The sequence below is a fragment of the Neomonachus schauinslandi genome, chromosome 10 (genome assembly GCF_002201575.2).
Source record: "Neomonachus schauinslandi chromosome 10, ASM220157v2, whole genome shotgun sequence".
Taxonomy (NCBI): domain Eukaryota; kingdom Metazoa; phylum Chordata; class Mammalia; order Carnivora; family Phocidae; genus Neomonachus; species Neomonachus schauinslandi.
Genome location: NC_058412.1, coordinates 129,571,703 through 129,592,634, shown reverse-complemented (window position 1 = coordinate 129,592,634; position 20,932 = coordinate 129,571,703). Strand labels below are relative to the sequence as shown.

At 45.8% G+C, this 20,932-nt stretch overlaps 1 protein-coding gene across 1 annotated transcript in view; it reads right to left on the bottom strand.

Annotated features, from left to right (window-relative positions):
- Window positions 1–6,047: 6,047 nt before the first annotated feature.
- Window positions 6,048–20,932, bottom strand: part of TSHZ2 (teashirt zinc finger homeobox 2) — a 263,305-nt gene continuing 248,420 nt past the window's right edge. The window contains 2 exon segments of the mRNA XM_021677895.2: window positions 6,048–8,509; window positions 8,511–10,918. Of these exon segments, the coding sequence (XP_021533570.1) occupies window positions 7,850–8,509; window positions 8,511–10,918 (3,068 nt within the window). The 3' untranslated portion in view covers window positions 6,048–7,849.

Below are 20,932 nucleotides of genomic sequence, written 5' to 3'. Positions count from 1 at the left end.
CATGGTTACCATACACCAGAGAATCCACAGGAAGGCGGCACCGGGGGGAGTGGACGCTACAGCAAATATGGCGGGGGGGGGGGCGGGGACGAGGGAGTCATAAACAATTAAACATGACAAAATCCTCTGGTGAACAAAAATAGAATTATTTGACTGTGAAATCGAGTAATGTAGCATTGAAAATAACATAACCTGAAACATCATTTTTTTCTCCATAGATGAAGAAAATACCAGATAAAGCCAGGCATGGTGAAAGTGCTGATTTGCTGGAGGGCCTGAGAGGGAGAAAGTTGTCTATGTCAAAGATTTGGGCTTTCAGGATATTGAAACATTTTTTTTTTTGACCCCTCCACTTCTCTCCCCTGCTAGTAACTTGGGGATGAGTTCCCACCTCACACTTTGGTGCAGCGCCCTGATAGAATTTAACCCTGGGGATACCAGAAAGGCGCTGGGAGAAGTTTTGGCAGAAATTCTGGCTTGAGGTAAATCATTCATTTGCCCAACCTTGACGTCCAGCCCTACCACGTACGAGCTGTGTGATCTTGGGGATCACCTCACTTGCCTGAGCGCTGGTTTCCTCACCCGTAAGCTGGGTGTCATTATCATTCTTTCTTTGGAGATTTTTGGGGTAAGGCTGAGTGAGGTAATACATGTAGAAGACCCTAGTACAAGCGCTGGAGTACCATAAATGCGCAATAAATGTTAATTCTCTGTTGGTATCGATCACGGCAAGGACAGAAGTGGTAATGGACGCTGCCAAGCACTGTTTTCTTACCACAACTAATCAACATCAGCCACATCATTATCTGCACTGAGACTCCAAAGCAGACCTTCCTAAGCATGGTACAGCCACTGGTGACTTTGGACTGTATCAAGTGGAATTTTTCAAGGTAGCTGGGGGCAGAGAGAAAAAGCAGAAACCAGAGGGAAAGAAATGCAGGTGAATGCTATATTCCATCCTTTCTCAGGGGCACTCAAACACCCTCCCAGATACTTCCATGCCTCCTGCCGTCCCCCAAACGCCCAGAGCTGATTTAATTAAATCTGTTCTCCTAGCCTCTCCTGATTTCTTCAAATAAAATGGCACAATCCACCCCACATCTTAATCTAAACCTTCAGCAAACAGAAGGGGATTTTTTTTTTTTTTTTTTGAGGCAGGTGATCAAGGTGGGGAATCAAGAGGAGGGTGAAGTTCAGTGAGCACCCGCTTTGTGGGCCAGATCCAGGCTGAGGTCTGCCGGCACACTATTTTAGCTAATCCGCACCACAAACCGGAAGAGGAAGAAAGGACCTGCATTTACCGCCATCCGGTCTCTGCCAGTCTTGCTTGTCAACCTGAGCATGGATTTTTTTTTTTTTTTGTATGTTTTCACAGCATCCCTAGCAGATGACCCCCAAAGGAATGCCCTCCACGCCTAAATATAGGATATGCCTCCTGCAAGTAAAAACAAAAACAATAGCAAAAACAAATAAAAAGTCCAAAGAAATAAAGACCATTCCATAAAAAAACAACCACCAGCACTTTCCAAGGAGCCCTGGCTTTCTGGGCTTTGGGGGGCGGGGGCATGTGTTTTCAACAGTAGCACGAAGTTCTCCAAAGCCCCCAAGGGGGACATGCACCTTGAGCTCCTGGCAGCCCCTTTTTCCCCACCCAGTGAGCCTCATGTAACATTTACACTGGATTTAATGGGAGAACATGACATGCACTGATTTTCAACGAACTCCTGTTCTTTCAGGGTAAGAGTCGGGAAAGTCAGCAGCTGCACACCACATCCTCTTCTATTTCGGTACCCCTAACGTGATCTCCATGGCCCACATATCATTTAACAAACTGCCCTGGGATTCTTGCAGGGCGTGGCGTCAAGACTGATTTAAAATCCCCGCATTGCTAAAACTGCATTGTTCTTCATCAAGTTGAGTCATTTTTATGTGAAGTGTCAAGCTCTCTAACAAATAATCCCTGCCAGACAAATCAAGTTCCTCGTCTTAGAGCCGTGGCTAAATAGTTTATAGCTTTAATCTGCTCACCGAGGTGTGCAGTCTATGACAGTAATTATAAATGCAAGGAGAAATTATAGCTGAATGCTTTAACTGCATTAGGAGCCGTTTGATGAACAATCATGAGTGCCTGCTCCGTTCTAACAATAGAGGGCAAGTTAGTGTCAGTGCATTAGAGAGATTTCAGTTCTGCATGGCTTTTCCTCCCATTTACCACAGAATGTCACTTGTCTCCTATAAAGTAGAAAAAAAGCACCGTGGAAAGCTTTAAACTTGATAGTTAAAAAAAAAAAGACAAAGAGAGAAATGCAGGGGAAACTGTTTATCATTATGACTTCTTTTTTTTTTTTCCGCCTGTTTTGTTTGGCGGCTAGTTCGGTTTCAAATTAGTTCGTTGAAGGTAGCTGCTTGTTTACTTACTAGGGGCCTTAAAAAAAAAAATCCCTCCTCAAGCCATTTCCGTGAAATCTTTATAGAGAAAGATATCTTTAAATGAAGGGGCGAGTTCAGAATCGGCCAGGCAGAAGCTCCAGCAACTGCCTGTGTCCTCCCCCCCCACCCCCCCGCAAGGTCCTGCTCTCCATCTGTATCTACCTAAGCTAATGACACAATTCAGCTCTTTATTTTCCCCTCCTCACTTTCGCAGAAAGACGTTTTTAATTTAGCTGAAGAATTACACAAATGTATTTTAAAGACATAAATCCATATAAAAAATATGAGCTAATTAAAACATTGCACTCCCTGTCGCTCATGGATTTTCAATTTAGTGAAAGAAAAAAGAATTGCATCTGGTTAAATGAAAAGATGATACTGATGGCAGATTGGAGTAAATGAAAAATAATGTTACTCTATATTAAAGCACCAAATTATACACGTCAGGATTGAGATTTCGAAGGTTCCCAATGAGGGGGACAGTGCAACAGAGAGGGGGACCGGCGATGTGTGAGGGAGGTAAGCCAGATCGCTTGCATAAAATGGAAACATTAAAACAGATGACACATTTGTTTCTCGCTGTGTTGGAAATATGCGAGTCTCATAGCTGACCCTGTTTCTGAATTCTCATTTTGTTTCCCCCAAATGAGAGTCAGGATGAGGATCAAAAAAATAAAAATCTGGTACATATATATTTTCGCTGGAATTCGGGTCATTCCTTGGTTAGCTGCTATATGGTAAATGTCTAATTGCCTGACTGGATAAGGACATCACAGTCAGGAGAGCAAGGATGCTTTGCTTCACCCTGCGGGCCAGTCCCAGGCCCCCAAGTTTCAATATTCAGTTTGCAGCTGGAGCCTCTGAGAAGCTCAGGGGAGCTCTTGCCTATCTACAACTCATGTGCCACAGTTATCCCCCTTTTCTGGGCTGTTAGATGTCCACGTGGCCATAGGTAGCACCTAGAAACCATCAGGCAAGGTGGTGGAGAAGCCAAGAGGCAGAAGAAGGTGATGAGTGCGGAGCGGTCCTGAGCTCGAGTCCATCTCTGCACCGGCTGTATGCTCGTGGACAAATCACGAGGCCCTCAGAGCTCGTTGCAAGATCAGAATGGCATGAATCACCCTGCCTGGCTCGTGGAAGAAGCCAATAAGTGGGAGTTTTGCTGTCATTTTCTATCATTATGATCAAATAGCAAGCTGAGGTTTCCAGCTTGGGCAGAACCTGGGGAAAACCCACAGGTTCTACACACTTGAGGTGAGGCTGAAGAACGTTGGTAGAAGCCCGTGGGGATTGTGGAGGACTAACTTTTCCTGTGAACCTACTAGTTGCCAGGCTTTCTGAAAAAAGAGTTGCACAGGCTTATTTAATTCTCACAAATTTTCTATGAGGGGAGAACCGTGTCCCCATTTTATAGACACAGAAGTGGGCCATATCTTAGGGAGAGTGGATGAGTTAGGATTTGCACCCAAGCCTGAGAGCCTGGGCGGCCTGAGGAAGCTCTAACATCACAGGCCCCCGAAACCATCATTCCCCTCCTCAGCATCCCCCTCGGGGATCAGGCAGATGCCCCTCCTGTGTGCTCCATTCAACGTTTACCCCAGAGCCGCCCATCTGCGTGTCTACCGCGAGCCTGAAAGGCAGACTCTTGTTCTGGTCACTGGTTTATTCCCCGGGATCAGCGCGGTGTGATAGCCTTCTGGATAGGTGATAATGAATGAGCGAGGTTATGAGATTGTAGGAATTCAGCCAGAATCTCTCTGCCTCCTTTTCCTCCCCTGTTACATGGTTGATTCAACCCCTACCTTATAGGGCTGTTTGTGAGAATAAAGTGGAATAATGTTTGTACAGCGCTTGCCGCAGGGCTATTATAATCAGCATGTCCGCTGGTTCACCATCACATAGCCATTGCTGAGTAGAGGCTGGTGCATAGTAAAAGCAAAACCGAAGTTTGTTGTAAGATGAAAGAAATGCAGGGAGGGGAAAAAGGAAGGAGGGAGGAAGGGAGGGAGGGAGGGAGGAATATTTATTTAATGGATGAATGAAAGGGTGACGCTTCTTATAGACATTAATTAATCCAGCCCATTTTGCTTTTACCAGAATGCCATATAATCCATGTTGTTAGGGCTGCCAGATTTAGTGAATAAAATCACAGAATGCCCAGTAAAATATTAATCTCAGATGAACAACGAGTACCTTTTTTTAGTAAAAATATGGCCCCTGCAATGTTTGGGACACGCTTATTCTAAAAACTTACTTGTTGTGTATCTGAAATTCAGATTTAACTGGGCACCCTGTATTTTATTTGGCAAGTTTACATGCTGTTCACCCTGAACATGTGTTTTTGTCAAATCACCCACAACAAAGGTGGCAGCTTCTTGGACTAGAATTCATTCTTGCCCCCAATTTCAAGGCTAGGTGTGCCATAAAACTTGTGCACTGTATTACACGATAATGACTATAATTTCAAGTCTTTGTGCATTTTAGACTCATTGATTTGCTCTTTGTTTAACTTCTATTATTCAAGAGCATGTGGTTTTTAAAGGTATATGCAGATACTTATTGAAATTGTTTTAGATTACTTCTGTCCTAAAATAGGGATGCACATTTAATATTATCTAATTAATTTTTAATGAAAAGTTGCCTTTAATATTTGGCAGATCATTTTGCAGGATTTAAGACCTACCTAAGAAAGGAAAGGAAATTCAAGCCAAAATTTGCATCCCACAGAGAACATAGATACAGCACAGCTCCCAAATTTTCCATAAAATCTTGACCATGCTTTCTAAAACATGTCATTTTGTACAATTTGTGCTATCATGCATACCGACTAAAATTAGAGTTCCGGATAACAGAGATCTCATTTTGTGATCATTTAAAAAACAGAGCTGCATAATTCTAAGCAGTGGGCAAGGTACTGCACGGATGTTGTTCTAAGGGAGGACCTTGAGGGTGAAGGAATTCTTCCCTACGTGGCCAGAGGATCAGAAAGCCACTTCTGTGCAAAGGTGGGAGCTAGTCAGGCACATTGTAATATCCTTAGTATTAACACAAACACACCATGCACATGCACCATTTTTTTGTGTACACACAACACACGTATATTCCTATGCTTTTGAATGAGTCTTAAATACTCAAACTTGTTTTTTCGTAATCCTATTTCAAGGGCACAGCCTCACAGTGTTTATCTAAGAACGGAGCTTTGGTTTCATATAATGACAACTCTGTGATGTGGTGCTTCAGAGGTCCAAATCAGAAATATTTATTTTGTACACATGCAGAGGGATGAGAAAGAAGCTATCCTATCTATGTATTTAACAGATTTGTTAAGTGCCTTTTGTGTAGGTTTTCCAAAATGATCAGTTTACTTTTACTTCCTTAGAACAGACATGTACGTTTCAGACTTTTGACTAAGGCTTTCTTTTTCTCCCATCTTTCTATTTATGTATCGCAATGTTTTGGCAGTGATATTAATTTTTTTTCAAAGAATGATTACAAACCTAACAGGTGGAAAATTGGTCTTTATTGTAGCACAAATAAACATTACCTATTTGTCCTCTTCACCATGGTTTGGACCTACCACTATGGGATTGGAAACATCTCTCTTCTCTCTGGGTGTTTTTTATTAACCCCCTTTTTTTTTTTTTTTTTTTCCAAGGACCAGAAAAGTATAATAGCAAGTTACATAAGATATAAAATGTTATATAGCAAATAAATAGAATGTTGCCAAGCCCCAAGCTCATTTATAGATTCAATAGATGAGTTTTGGCTTTTCTTTCAATGGTGTGAGCTGAACAAATCATGCTTGGAAAGCAAGAGATGAATCTGCTAGTAACACATTTTAATTATCATGATAAAAACATGCAAACAAAACAACAGTGTTCATTTGGGCCCACGGAACCATTAGAGTTATAGGATGGGATTCCCCCTTCATTGGAAGCTCTTAGATCTTCTCAGTAAGGGGACAGTCCCAGATTTTCACCCTTTATTTCATCTTGACCATCCTCACATTTGGCAAATCTCCCCACCTGACCGCGAGGCAAGCGCAAAGCCACACCCGATAAGTACCCTTCCTCCGCCTGGAGCTCAGCTATTGCTCAGACCTTGATCTGAAAGTCTCCTATTTAGGAACAAATGCTCTGACAGTACGGGGTGGTGAGGGCTTATATGTTATTACTGACTGTTGATAACTCTTACTGTGAAGTAACCAAAAGACCGAATCGGTCACCTAGCATGGCATTAACTGGACTTGCCCGTGCTGAAGCTTTAAGTCAGGTCAGGTCCCCGTTGAGTGTGGGGCCTGAGGTGGAGGACAACTCGAATATGTGTAGGGGTCCCTAGCATGTAGGGGGTATCATGCTGAGGAGGAGAGAGAAGGAAGCAGACAAAATACAAAAAAAAAAAAAAAGGAGATGAAAGGATTGTGTGTGAAGACCCAGCCTGGGAAACATTTGAAAGCAGTGGGTGTGGAAAGCCTGCCAAGGTATTTGACCCTGGTCTCTGTCCTCTTTCCTGGAGGTGACATAGAGAGTCTGGGCACCGGTGACTATACAAGGCACAGAACTTCTCTGATACATGATGCAAAGGATCTTGAAGCTGTGGGACCGACCCCATGCCCATTGGCGATGGGTGTTCAGAAAGTCATCTGTTTCTTTAGGTAAAGTAAACTCTCAAGGGCATGCAGCGCATCTATCTTGTTAAAGGTGGACGCTGATATTAGCCTATCCTAAAGCAAACCAGAGGACGAGAGAAGAAAATAAGCTTCCTCTCTTTTCACCTCAATGTTCTGCAGAGAATATTTTCCTGCCATCTGACTACAGGGCAGATGCTCTCTCCTAGCAAACCTACTGGAGGCAAGAAAGAGAGGAACGGAAGGGGAAGGTAGCAATTGCCCCGAAAGGAAGCTGCAAAAAGCATTAATTACAAGTAATAACAATAAAGTTCACAAGCTGATTAAGAAATCTCTGCATAGCGGCTGCCCCCAGGAACTCTACACTGTTCGTTCTGCTGCTCACCCTTCACTCACTTTCTAAGTCATTAGCATCGCTATGGGAAGGTGAGGGGTGAACAGGGGCAGTGACGGAAGTCCGTACATATTAATTAAAACGAGGCGTAGCCTTGGCTGGACCTTCAGAGTTGGGCCCTGGGTCAGTAAGGGGGTCACATATCACGAAGTGGTAACCTGTGAACTCCATCTCTCTGAACCCATTTCATTCTATCCACCAACTCTAACCGGGAGACATTGAGACGGTTAGGACTTATCATGTTCTAGTCTCTCATACAAATAAGTCCTATTCCAGCAGGCTACTGTCCTCTTGGTACTGAGAGACATGAGCTGCCTCTAAATGGACCCATCTCCCATCAAGAAGCTCCTCACAAGGCTACTGTCCCATCACCTGGGAGCAAACCCATACCTGCAGAGCTATTCTTCATCCACGTCTGTTACAAACTGTGAATGGTGTTCGGGTGACTTGCTGTGCGTTTTGCTTAGGTGGAGTTTTACTGCATGTTTGCTCACAAATGTCCGACAGCACAACTTACACTTGAATTTAGAGTCTGTGTCCTCTTCACCAGCTATTGTTTCCGGAGACCTCTGAGCCGACGACACCCGGGAGATCTGTTGTTCTGCCTTGCTTTGCTGTTCCACGGCCATGCGGGTCATGTCCTTCATTTGGAAACCTAGGTGTGACTCTAAGTGACTGATGTAAGTAGAAGGGGTTCTAAACTGGGAGGCACAGTCACTGCAATAAAAGATAGGGTGTCCTTTGTCCATGTTTTTCAGAAACTTTGTCCCGCCCGTCTTCCTAAGTTGGTACTTGACGTTTGCCAGCCAGTGGCTGATGGTGGTCATCGAGAGCCCCGTGAACTTGGAGATCTGCATTCGCTCTTGAGGGCCCAGGTCGGACAGCAGGTACTTGCCCTCGGACGTCTGGAAGAGGCTTGAGGCGAACTGTGCCTGCAAGATCAGGAGGTGCTGAGGGTTCCAGTTGGACTGCCTACCTTTCCTTTTATGCAAAGTTGAGACCTCGCTGGAGACATCCTCGAAGCGCCTGACGTCCATTTCCAGCTTCATGGGGGGGGCCCCGTGAGGAAACGGCGGGCTTCGGGGTGGTGGCTTTGGGGAGGACCTTGACCATGTCGGCAATGTCAGACAGAGCGTGCTTCTGAGGCGGGGACGTGCAGGACTGTGCTTGCGAGGACTCGGCTTTCTTGCTCTTGGACTTGGTCAGGTCGATGGGCTGATCGTTGCTCTCGAACAGGTAGCGCCTGGACACGGAGGCCGGCCGCGTGGGGGCGGGACTCAAGCCCGGCTTGTCCATGACGCTGAGACTGGACTTGTGGAACCTAGAAATTGTGCTTGAGCTCGGGCTGGAGCAGGAAGGGGAGCGCAGGGGTTCCGTGGCCTTGCCCAGGTGATTGTTGAGGACGGACTGCAGGGCGCTGAGCGGGTTGATGCTCGGCAGGGCCGGCGCCCGCGTGGGGAGGGTGCACCCGTTGCTGAGAGAGGGCGCGGGCTCCAGGGGCGCGCGTTTCTCGGGCTCGCCACCCTCCTCCGCCAGCCTGGCCTCCTCCTTCAGGAGGCAAGACTCGGCCTTCTGGGACTCGGAAGGGGTTTCGCTTTTGGAGAAAGCGTCTCCCTCACTGTGGCTGAAAGGCGATGCCTCCTCCCGGGGGCTTTCTTTCCCGCACTCCTTGGCGGCTTCCTCTTTGTCGTCGGGCTCCTTCTTCACTTGGGTGTATGGGGCCAGGTTGGCGGGCACCGAGACCAGCGGCATCACTTTCCACTTGGGTGCAATTGGCCTCAGCTTGTTGGTGAGGTTAGGTCGAATCTGCAGGACTTGGGATCCCATGGGCAAAGCAGGCTTGGTGCTCTCCGACAGCTGGTAGGCTGCGTGGATGCTGGGGTACGCGCTCCAGCTGGGAGCCCCGTTCTGGGCCTTGTTGATGGCTGTGGTGACGGTATTTTCCAATGACTTCAAAATGTCCCCTCCGCCCTTGGAGCCGTCCTCCAAATCCTCCTCCCTTAGATACTGGTATTTTATGGTGGGGTCTAAAGGCTTTTGCAGAGGGTCCTCATACTCCTCCTGCTTCATGACTTTCTCATCCTTGTTGCTCTCCTCTGGTTTTTCCTTCTTGCCCTCTTTCTTCAGCTCGGTGGTAGAGGCCGCGCCGTCAGAAGCCAAGTTCCCAGACGGCTTGGGAGCCAGCGAGTCACTGCTCGGGGCGTCCGACAGCGACTGCATCTTCTCCACGGCCAGTGGGTCCAGCACCAGCTGCTTCCCCTTCTTGGAGGCCGAGCTGGTGACCTTGAGGAAGTGGCCGGTGACCATCATGTGGGTGGTGAGCTGCTGCAGGGTGTCGTGTGAGCTCCCGCACTCCATGCACTTGAGGATCTGGGACTTGCAGGCCTCGAACTGCCAGGTGTAGCTGGCGCCGTTCTGGTAGCCGTACCGGTTGTTGGACGACAGTGGCAGGCCGGCGGGCTTCTGGGAAGAGAACGGATCTGCCAACGAGCCCGTGGTCGAATCGGGGGAGCACGGTCGGTTGACGTCGAAGACGCGTTTCTTGGCCGGAGTGACCATTTTCGAGGAAATGGTTGGGACTGGCTCCTTCAAAGGCACTTTTTGGTAATGTTTTGTTTTTATCATGTGGACGCTCAGATCTTGGAGGGAATCGAAGGAGTCGCCACAGAACATGCACTTGAGAACCTTCTGAGCGTCCTCCTTGTCCATATCCTGGAAAGCCCTCTTCCGGGGCTTCGAGTAGCTGGCGGGGCGCAGCTTGTCCTTCTTGCGGTTGTCATCTTGGTAGTGGCCCGTTTCATTCATGTGCACGGTCAGCTCGACCAGGGTGTCGTAGGCGGCGCTGCATTGTCGGCAGCGGAACCTACTGGCCCCGGTGAACACGGAGCCGCACATCTTGGCGCTCTGCCGATAGAGCTGCACCGAGCTGAACAGGCTGGGCTTCCCCACGGATCGGGAAGGCAAGTTCTGCTGGAGGCTTTTGGACAGCGCGTCTTGGTGCCAGTCGAAATCAGTCTTGCTGCTGCCATTGTGGGCATCACAGTTCCGCCGCTCGCTGCCGGACAGCTTGAAGCCGAGGCCCAGGCCCGACCAGTAGGAATCCGACAGGATGTTGGCGTAGACGGCGGTCATTTTATCCATGCAGTTGTGGCTTTCGCTGGGCAGCTTGGGGTGCACGTTGGCTTTCTGGTCCGGGGCATCCCGACCACAGACGCTCTTGGCGTCTGACACCTGGTCACTGGCATCGCTCAGCAGAGACTCGTTCTCCGCGTCCTGATTGGACAAGTGGCTTCCGGGAGAGTTCTGGTAGCTGAAGCAGCCCTTCTGCTCTGGGCCCGTTTCTAGCTCCTCGTCTGTCCCTGGGTCATTGCTGCCCTGAAGCTGAGCTACCGAACCACTGTCCTCCTCTTCCTCCTCTTCTTCTTTTATGTCCTCCTGTTCCTTCAGCTGTTCCTCCTGGGCGTAGCCTGCGAGGGAAGAAGAAGAGACGAAATAAGATGACAGGTGACATCTGCCGTCCCAAGTTCCCCACTTAGACTAAGGGCTTCCGATATGGAGTGAAATAGCAACTGAATCTACACTTTCATGAACTGCAAGCAATGGACACAGGAAAAAGCCAAATGATGTCTTTTGTGCTGTCTCATGCCCCCCCCCCTTTTTTTTTAAATTGACAGGAGTCACAAATCTTTATAAATGCCTAGGATCCCAAGTTAATAATTTTCACGTTTAAGGAGTATCACTCCAATGCTCCGACGGTGGGATAGTCGCTAAATTCACAGGTAGGACTTTCAAGAAAGCTGAATGGCAATTCAAATCCTTCAAAGACACATCTCTCCAGAGAAGGACGTTGGCTCATAAGAAAACTAGACTTGACACTTGGCATCTCTGTGGTAAGGTTTCCCAAGACTCTGGGATATACTGGCATATGATTATCTTACAAACCCATTTCTGAGTGCTCACAGATAATTTAGATGCACGGCCATTATATTTTTGGTAGCCAGCGTCTTTTTGTTATAACATTTTTATTTGTAGAGAGTTGCACAGCAGGAAGAGAGATTATGGAGTATTGAATAAAATCTTCCATTGATAGCTGAAAAATTATGTAAGTTCGGCAAACATAATGATTTTAAAATAATAGCAAATGGTGTCGGAATTGGAGATTTGGGGAATATCCTATTATTCTCAAACAGGTTTATGAAGACCTTTTCAGACAAGGCTGCAAATGCCCTCTCGATCTTGCCTGTAATTTCAAATGCTTTGTGATTTGTGGGTACCCGTCATGAGATGCCAATTATACGTTTGATTTGTAGATGCAAAATGCTATTGGGGATGCATGCCTTCCCTTCTCTGAGAGGATTTAGGACCAGTAATTGCATAGGGAAAATGAAGGCATGAGAGAGCGGGTGCATAGGGAATTAATGGGCAAATATCCATCAACAGAGATGGAGAAAGTGACTATTTATGCCCATGTGTTCATTTCCTTCACCTGGCCTTTTCAGAGCCACGTGGATAAAATATAACTAAAGAAGTACCAAAGCAAGGGAGATTCAGTCTTAGATTTGCAAGGCTTGCATGATCTCAGTGCAATGTCTTTTTTCCTTGTGAGCCTCTCTCTCCCCTCTTAGCACAGGTGGGCCCTTGGGAGAATCCCTAGGGTGGGGCTGTATTTCCATTCACCAGCGAGAAAGCTTGGAAAAGAGAGATCAGGCATGGAGGTGTGTCCTGGGAGGCAGGCAGTGGGAGTTAGAAGAGAAGGGGGTTTTTTGGGAATAAGGCAGCTCCAGGCAGGAATTCCAAAGGCTCAGTAAATAGTCATTGAGCAGTTACTACCTCCTAGGAGCTCTGTTGACCACCACAAATGCCTTCTTTCATTTTGTTTGATTATCTGCATGAAGTAGGAACTATGACGAAACTGCGGCTCTAAGGTTAAGGAATTTGCCCAAGGCCACAGAGCTGGTGTCCCCGAATCATGACATGTCTCCGGTCTGTTTGACGGGAGAATCCGTGGTCCTCACCACCCCACTCCACTTTCTACGACCAGCCTCACCAATAAGAAAACTTCGCGGTGACCCAAAAGTCAAAGGTTCATTGAAATATCACTAAATAGATAATCACTTTGGAGGGGAGAATTATGGGAATGCTGGAGACAAGAGCCCATGATTTCAAAGGCATGATATGGGGTGCTGGGGGGCTCAGTTGGTTAAGCATCTGACTCTTGATTTCGGCTCAGGTCATGATCTCAGGGTGGTGAGATCGAGCCCTGAGTCAGGCTCTGTGCTCAGTGGGGAGTCTGCCTGAGGTTCTCTTTCTCTTTCTCCCTCTGCCCCTCCCCCCTGTGCACACGCTCTCTCTCTCTCTCAAATAAATAATTTTTTTTTTAAAGTCATGATACCATAAAACAAGACAAAATGTAAAAATAGTTTAGCCACTAGCTTGGTGGTTGTGCTCATTACTGTATTGTTACTGGTGGTGTGTTTTTGTTTTCCTAGCAAGCTGACAAGTGGATTTTTTCATTAAACTGGTGTTGCTGGTCTCCAGTTCCATAAATTGATTTGAAGAAACAAAAGCTACTCAATCTAGTTGACCAACCATTAATCAGTGGTCACTTCTTGCAAGAAAAACCCGTTTAAAATAACTGGATGACTAAATTAGACCACCCCTCTCATCCTCATTGCATTTGCTTTTTCCAGGACTAATTTGTATGTTTGCAAATTAGTATTTGGTATGTTAGTCATATCATTAAGCTCAAGGAGAAAGCCTGTTATAAAATTAATAAATGAGTTGTTACAGAGCCAAGCAAAATACTCCAAAGAGTCAGGCAAATTTTATCAATCAAACAGGGTCACTTTTGAGAATTCAAAGGGCTTTATTGCTCAAAAACTGGGACAACACTCATTAGCCAAGGCTGTTCCAGGCCAACCGAGACATACAGTTACCACATCCCTGAGCAATATGATCCCAGCATCATAGCAATGCACGCAGAGCCAGTGAAAAAAATCTAGCAGGGAAAAAGAGGTCTTTCCATCACCACAGTGGGCTAAGAGTGTGGTCAGGTTTTACACATCTCAGTTTTTGTGGTGCCTAGCACAGGGCCTGACATTTGGTCGGAAGCAATTCACGTTTTTGGGTGTGTGTTTGTATGTGCGTGTGTGTAAAATATGTATGCCTGTGTGTATGTACGTACATGGGTGTATGCGTGCATGCGCACCCTCCCCCCCATAATCTGCCCAGCCAATAGAGTCATTTTCAAACAAGGAGAAAGGAAGTGTTTTTGGTTTTGGTTTTTTCCCTGCTGACATTTGTAAGCCGAGCTTTCCGGACCAGCTCAGCTTCACAATCTACTTTGTCCTTCTAAATGGATTCCCCAGAAGAAAAGTCAGAGACAGCAAACGCCTCCCCCACAATACAGATAAAATTTTCTGCTTAATTAGGCATTGACATGTTTACTATAACCTTTACAGAAGAGTAACTCGTGCTGAGAGACCCTTTTTGTCTGTTTTCTTCTGCAGAACAGACTAAATCTCATGCACCTGATAAGGTAACGCATTGAAAAGCTTCATAAAAAAAGTGCCAAAGCATCCGTCAAAGTGAGTGTATTTTAACGATGGCTGAGGGTTCCAAGGAGTTTTTTAAAACACATTTTATTTATTTATTTATTTATTTATTTATTATTTATTTTATTTTATTTTTAAAAGATTTTATTTATTTATTTGACAGAGAGAGAGATAGCGAGAGCAGGAGCACAAGCAGGGGGAGTGGGGGAGGGAGAAGCAGGCTTCCCGCAGAGCAGGGAGCCCGATACGGGGCTCGATCCCAGGACCCTGGGATCATGACCTGAGCCGAAGGCAGACGCTTAACGACTGAGCCACCCAGGCGCCCCTTAAAACACATTTTAATATTATACATTTAAAACCGTTCGCTTGACTTAAGTGATTTTGTTTGCCACCGGCAGCTGACACCAGAGGAAAGACAGCCAGAATATGGGTGATCTGGTTGCGTAATGAGTATCTGTCTCTCTCTCTCTCTATCGATGATTTGTTTAATAAGATTGCATCAAGTGTAAATCTTGGTAAAGTGGATGAGTGGCAAGTTTATTCTTATGAATACTTATTTAACAAAAGAAAATGATCACAATTATGCCAAGGCACAATAAAAAGAACTATTCTCTGGAGAACCTCCTTGTGGATCTCAGGTTCAAGATCAAACTCCACGGTGGCAAGCATCTCCCTTTCCAAGCTAAATTTCTAATCTCATCCCTTGCTGCTGCCGGATTCTGGTCACACGAAGCTTGTGCATCCCCAGGACAGCTAATTCCTAAGCACACCCTCTCAGTGCTCTAAGTGATTGACTCAAGGGATCATTTCCCTTGCACCCCATGGCCACTGCGCTGACTGTGCTGCCATTATTGTTCACTAGGATGAGGAAGTGGGCTTCCTGCTTCTATTTCCTCCAGCTGTTTTTCAGAGAACGGTGAGAATATTCTTTCTCAAAAGAATTATTCTCAAAAAGATTAAGGTATTGGGTGGTAACATTGTTCTGTTTTAACTCCTACAGTGTCTTTGTGCTGCACTAAAAATGAAATCCAAACCCTTAGCATGGTCTATAGAGCTTGCAGGACTGGGTCTCTACCTCCCTGCTCGATTACCCCATACCCTCACCCTGCTCTCCATGCCTGAGGCATGACAGCCTACTCGCTCCTTCCTGAACCTGCCAATCCCTTCCCTGATGTGGTTCTTTGCAGCTGCAGACCTCTCTGCTCGGGAAGTTCTTCCTTTGGACCTTCACATGGTGATTCCTTTTCATTCTTCAGGTCTATGCTTACAGGGCCCCTTTTGGAGAAGCCTGTCCCGACCAGTCTCCCCTTCTCTGCCTAACTCCAGATCACATCCACCTACTTATTGAGATCCCCGTAGCACCTACCCTACTCTGAAATCGTCTTGTTTTCCCATTGATTGATTGTCTCCTCCCAGCAAATGCAAAGATGAAATGTTTGGCCCCCATGAAGACGGAGACCTTGCTTCTCCCAGCGCTCAGACTGCACCCTGGCACAGAATGGTGCCCACAGATTATCTGAACGGATGAATGAATAGATCATACAATGCAAAGGGATTATTCCAGTTGCAAACCCCGCCCCCACGTCCCCGGATGGTTCAAGTGGCACCTGTGATGGGCAACGCTCCCTCCCCTCCCCTTTGATATAGATCAGGTGTGAATTACAACCATCCTAACCGGCTCCTCTCAATGATAAAACCAGAACATCCCCATAAATCATCTTTTCAGACCAACACAGCCACCAACGTTCTTGTTGCCAGAAATCCCTGAGCTGTGAATTTAAACTTTTAAGTAGGAAGACTGAAAATAAGCATCAAGACTGCAAAGCATTAGAAAATGCACTCCTAATGTGAGCAGACTTTGATTCAAAAGACTCACACGTGGGAACTTTGAAAGTATGGACTAATTTTGTCATGAATATAGTACATTAGCTGTTCCACGATATAGACCCCACAAATATTAGGGTGGTCTTCTCCTGAATTCTTGATTTTACAAACAAATGTCACTGGAGGAATATATTTTACATGCTGTGAGCTTTTTACCCTATTAGTGTATGGCTAAAATTCAGAAATAAACCCTTAAATTTTAGAAATTTCCTCTTTTATCAAAGGTTAAAAAAAACGAAAGAGAAACTTTTTTTTTTTTTAATTACCACCTCAATTGTTCCAAGAATGTCTCTTCAGAATGACTTAAATGAAATTGTGCAAAATAACTCATGGGTTGCATGATGTTAGATAACAGATTTTTTGCTAGGTGTACATTTTTGCCGTTGCCTTAAAAATCCACCATAGAGTGTTTACCGTAAAAACACTGACAGTTTTTAAAGTGGTAGTAGAGGGCGCCTGGGTGGCTCAGATGGTTAAGCGTCTGCCTTCGGCTCAGGTCATGATCCCAGGGTCCTGGGATCGAGTCCCGCATCGGGCTCTCTGCTCCTTGGGAGCCTGCTTCTCCCTCTGCCTCTCTCTCTCTGTCTCTCATGAATAAATAAATAAAATCTTAAAAAAAATAAATAAATAAATAAAGTGGTAGTAGAGGTGGGGACAGCTATTACCCTAGAAGAATATAAAATTCAAGAAGGCTGATTTTCAAAAACTAAACCAGAACGCAACCAAGACCTCATTTAAAAACATATCCAGTGGTTACAGGATCATTTTCACCAATCTACCCCACTAAATGACGGTTTAAAATCACACGAAGATTCCACAGTGCGCAGGGCAGACGTCAATGAAGGGACTGCGAGAATTTCTCGCCGTGTACCCAGTAGGTATGCTACATGATGACACAGAGGAAGGCCTCCCTGGCACGAGTCTCTAGCGTTTTGGTGACTGTGGTCTCGAAATCCGTGACTATGTATATTATTATTGGCACTAATTGGCACTCTTGTTGGCAGGCTGAGTAAGGAGATAAGAGGATTTAGTTCAAGGAGACTGAGCCACTTCCCACGGTGGCCAGGCCCGGAGTGAGGGCCCTGTGCGGTGACATGCTGGGGGATCTGTATGTCTGTGCTTCAGCAGGGGGTGGGCTAGAGGGCCACGGGGGCCCGGACACCACTCAGAGCATAGGCTTCACTTTCTGAGAATCTGGGTACCCCTGAACCCAGGCTCCAGCTCCCTTCAGACTGGGGAAATCGTCGAAGCTCACGCGCCTTTCTAAACGGGACAATTTTCAACAGGAAAAGTAAAATTCACAGCATATGGATTTTTATCCCTGTCGCACTACACACAACTCGTTCACCTCGAGGCAACTTGTACACATGGGTCCAGAGAGAAGGGCTTGTTCCCTCTACCCGAAGGTCGGAACCGAACAAAGAGAAATCCCTATTTAAAGAATGTCGGAGAGGGGCTGGGTGCAGCGGTGGGGGATAGGGGTGTGGGCTTCTTCCCAGCCTGTAAGTGCTCTCTAGAGATGGACCGCGAGCTTTCTGAAGGTCATCAAGAACAACACATCTCGTTTATTATTTCCTGTAGACCATTCTGTTAATGGGAACATTTTCCTTGCACAATGAGATGCCTAGCAGGTGGGGTCTGTGTGAAGCAAAAACCGTCCATTTAGTTAACGTCTTCTTGTTGTGGGCACTTTGCTGAGCCCCCTTCAGAGCCCTTTGCACCATAAAGCTGTTTTCTAATCACGCTCTGTGTCTTCCTCCACATCCTTGGTCATCAGCAAAAAAAGGACGAAGCGAGTTTACATCAGGGGAAGTGGATACTCTGTCATCCCCTTGTGGTTCATCTGTTTATTCATTTAATCAAGAAATATTTATTCTGCAGCTACCACATGCGAGAAATTTCGTCAAATTTCACTGGAACGCCCGTCACGGCCGTTCTCCAAAGGCCGAGCAGAAGTAGAGGGATGAGTTATGCAGAGAAGTCAGACGCCATGCGGTTGGGGAGAACGAGGTCATGGAAAGGTCAGGCATTGCTGGAGGTAGCCAGGTAACTTAAGTGGGCAAAGTAGGCCAGATGGAAGAAAAAGAATCCTCAGTTGCAAAGGTGAGTGGTGCTGGCACTCGTCTAGATAGAGAGACGCAGAGGAGCTTTGTGCAGTGGAAAATTTACATCACAGGGAAAGGGTGCAGGACTCGCCATGGGGGGTCTTCGGGCTGCCAGAAATTGTTTGGCCAAACCTTGCAGATGAAACCAAATATGTCTGGGACCCATCCATTTGCACCCTCTGAACCCAGGGAGCCAGGGGAGGCAAAGAGTGTGAAGATCGGGCATGCTGTGCTGGTGCTTTTACATACCAGCTCTTTGACCTTGATCCCTTATCAAGTGGAATAGGGGTGACAGTCCCAAGCCTGCCCACCTCACAGGGCTCTGTCGGGACATAGAAAGTGGATGGTAAACCCTCGCTGCGTAAAGGTTGGTCCTTGGCGTGGCAGCAGCATCACCTGGGAACGGGGTTAGAAATGCAGACTCTCGACCCCAGCCCAGGCTTACGGAGGAGGAAGCAGTTCACAAGATCCCTCGGGGATTCCTTCACCATGCAAACAAACAAAGAGAAGCCCTGCCATGAACAGCAAAACTGTTCATTAGTAGCAAGATATTTAGCAATCTGCTTCTCTCTGTGTTCATATGCATATGTGGGTACTGGCTTTGTGAGAAGACAAGGCTTCTTTGAGAGGGCCAGCCCCTTGCCTCTCCAAGGGCCAAAAGATGAAATACCTGGGGCTTCGACCACTGCTCCCAGTTTACACTGGAAAGCACGGAGCAAGAGGAAAACAAAAGTCACTGATTCAAGGACTGACCAGTTAATGAAGAAAGAGGATGGCCCATGGGCCATGGCATCAGGCAGGTCTCTGTTCAGATCTGCCACTTCCTGCTTCATGTGATCTTGGGAAAGTTGCTAAAACTGTCGGAGGCTCAGCTTCCTCATCTATAAAATGGGAATAATTATAGTGTCTACTTCATAGGAAAGAGAAGAGTATCAAATACGATGAAATATGTAAACCACCAAGGCTGTAAGACATCCTCCCAACTTCCCTGGCTGTCCTAGGCATTTTATAAACACTGCATATCCTGACCTCCCACCTGAACCTACAGACGGCTGACATCAGTTGACTTTGGCATCTTTTTATCCCTAAATCCTATTCCAAGCCAACAGCTTTTGGATGATATTTGCATTAGATGTGAACCAGCTTTGTATGTGTCATGCATAAGAAAAGAGCTTCCTCTAGCTTGGGGTTTGTTACTTAATATTAAATCATTCTTACAAGGAGCCAGTGGTATGTGTGCTGGGAGCTTCCACAAGTTATTACGTCATTACCCATAATGATCATGTCTGCAGTCCTCGAGAAATAAAGCAACACGCCCTCCGAGGGGAAAGGTCTATGTTGGAGGCCTTGGGCTTTGCACTGAGAGAAATGACTAATGCTCAAAGCAGAAGGTCTAGAAAAACCCTCTGCATTTAGCTACCTACAATATCAGTCCAGTGTATAGTCTTACTGGGAAATGTCCTGGTGACAATTTTTAAAAGCAGAAAGAGAAAATATTCATGGAGGAGGGTTAGAAGGGGGCTAGTTCATCAGCTTTCTGGTGGTTCCAGTTTAGAAGCTATTATCCTTATATTATCTTCACGCCAAGAGAGCCATAAATCAGGAGCAGGGGATAAAACAAAATGAAACGAAATAGGGACAAAGAAACTACACAATAGGACTGAGGCTTTCCTAGGAAATTAAGATTTTTAGGCTTTGACTTTTCAAATGGTAACAACCATTTTCAGCAAAATGTGCATCATGATTTCCTATGCATTTTCCTCACATAGGGAGATAGAAACACACTCATGTATATAGTTATTTCCAAGACTGGAAAGTTTGGAGGGTTTTTTTTTTCCCCAAGAAAAGGGACAGTGAATCATTGTCCAGAATGACCTTCAGAAAGTATTTGAAGCTTAGGCACCATCTGTATTTTTTCAGACATATATTCCCATTTTACTTGAAATAACATCAGTGCAGCCAACCCACGGAGTGAGAAGGTGATTTTGTTCCCTTCTTGCCTGGCCTGAAGTCAAATGTTTTTTTCTTTTTTTCCCTTTCTTTCTTTTCTTTTCTTTCTTTCTCTCTCTCTCTCTCTCTCTCTTTTTTTTTTGGCAAATGCTGCATCTTTCTCTGAAATATTTCATGCAGATAATGGATAATGACCACTTCTCATTGCTTTTTCTCAAAGACGTCTAACTGCATTAGCCAAGAATGGAGAAATTTTAACTTGCTTCTTTTGCTAAGTTCATGGCTGTGACCACTTCCCATTAAGAAAGAGAGAGGGAGAGAAAGAAAGAGAGAGAGAAAGAAAAGCTCACTCTTCCCTCAGAGAAGCTAAATTGGCACTGACAGAAAGCGATCTGGCCTTTGCTTTCCTGGTGAGTCTTTGCTGTCTCTAGAATCACAGAAGTCTGAGGTAGAAAGACCTTCTGTATCTTATGGCCAATCTGGCTTTAGCCAGGGAAGGATTTCCTTGTCCTGGTGTTCTTCATTTCTACAATTAATGGTTTAAACATTGGACCTTCCCACTCTTCTTTGTGTTGGATTCCCCACCAACATGATCGTTAGGACCAGCCTGGCTATGAGTACTGCCATGCTTTGCCACCCTTCCCCCTAGGAGTCGAGCCAGGTTTCCACCATGATACAATTGGACCGCATCTAAGGATCGGGGAAAGTTTTTAGCTCAAGCTTTCATGATGTGCTTTCATCATTTTATTCACACGTTAGTCAAGTAACCGCTCAAGATAGACTTGAACGTCATCAGTAATGGAGAACTTCCAGCTTTGAAGCAGCTTATTCTGTTAAAGAAGAAATACTAATAGCTAACATCTGTTGAGAGCAAATGTACAAGTAAGAGCTAGTAGGCTAATTTTTTATATGTGTTACATTATTTGATCCCCACAACACTATATGTCTTTCCAATTCTGTCTTCACAGATGATGACATTGAATTGCTG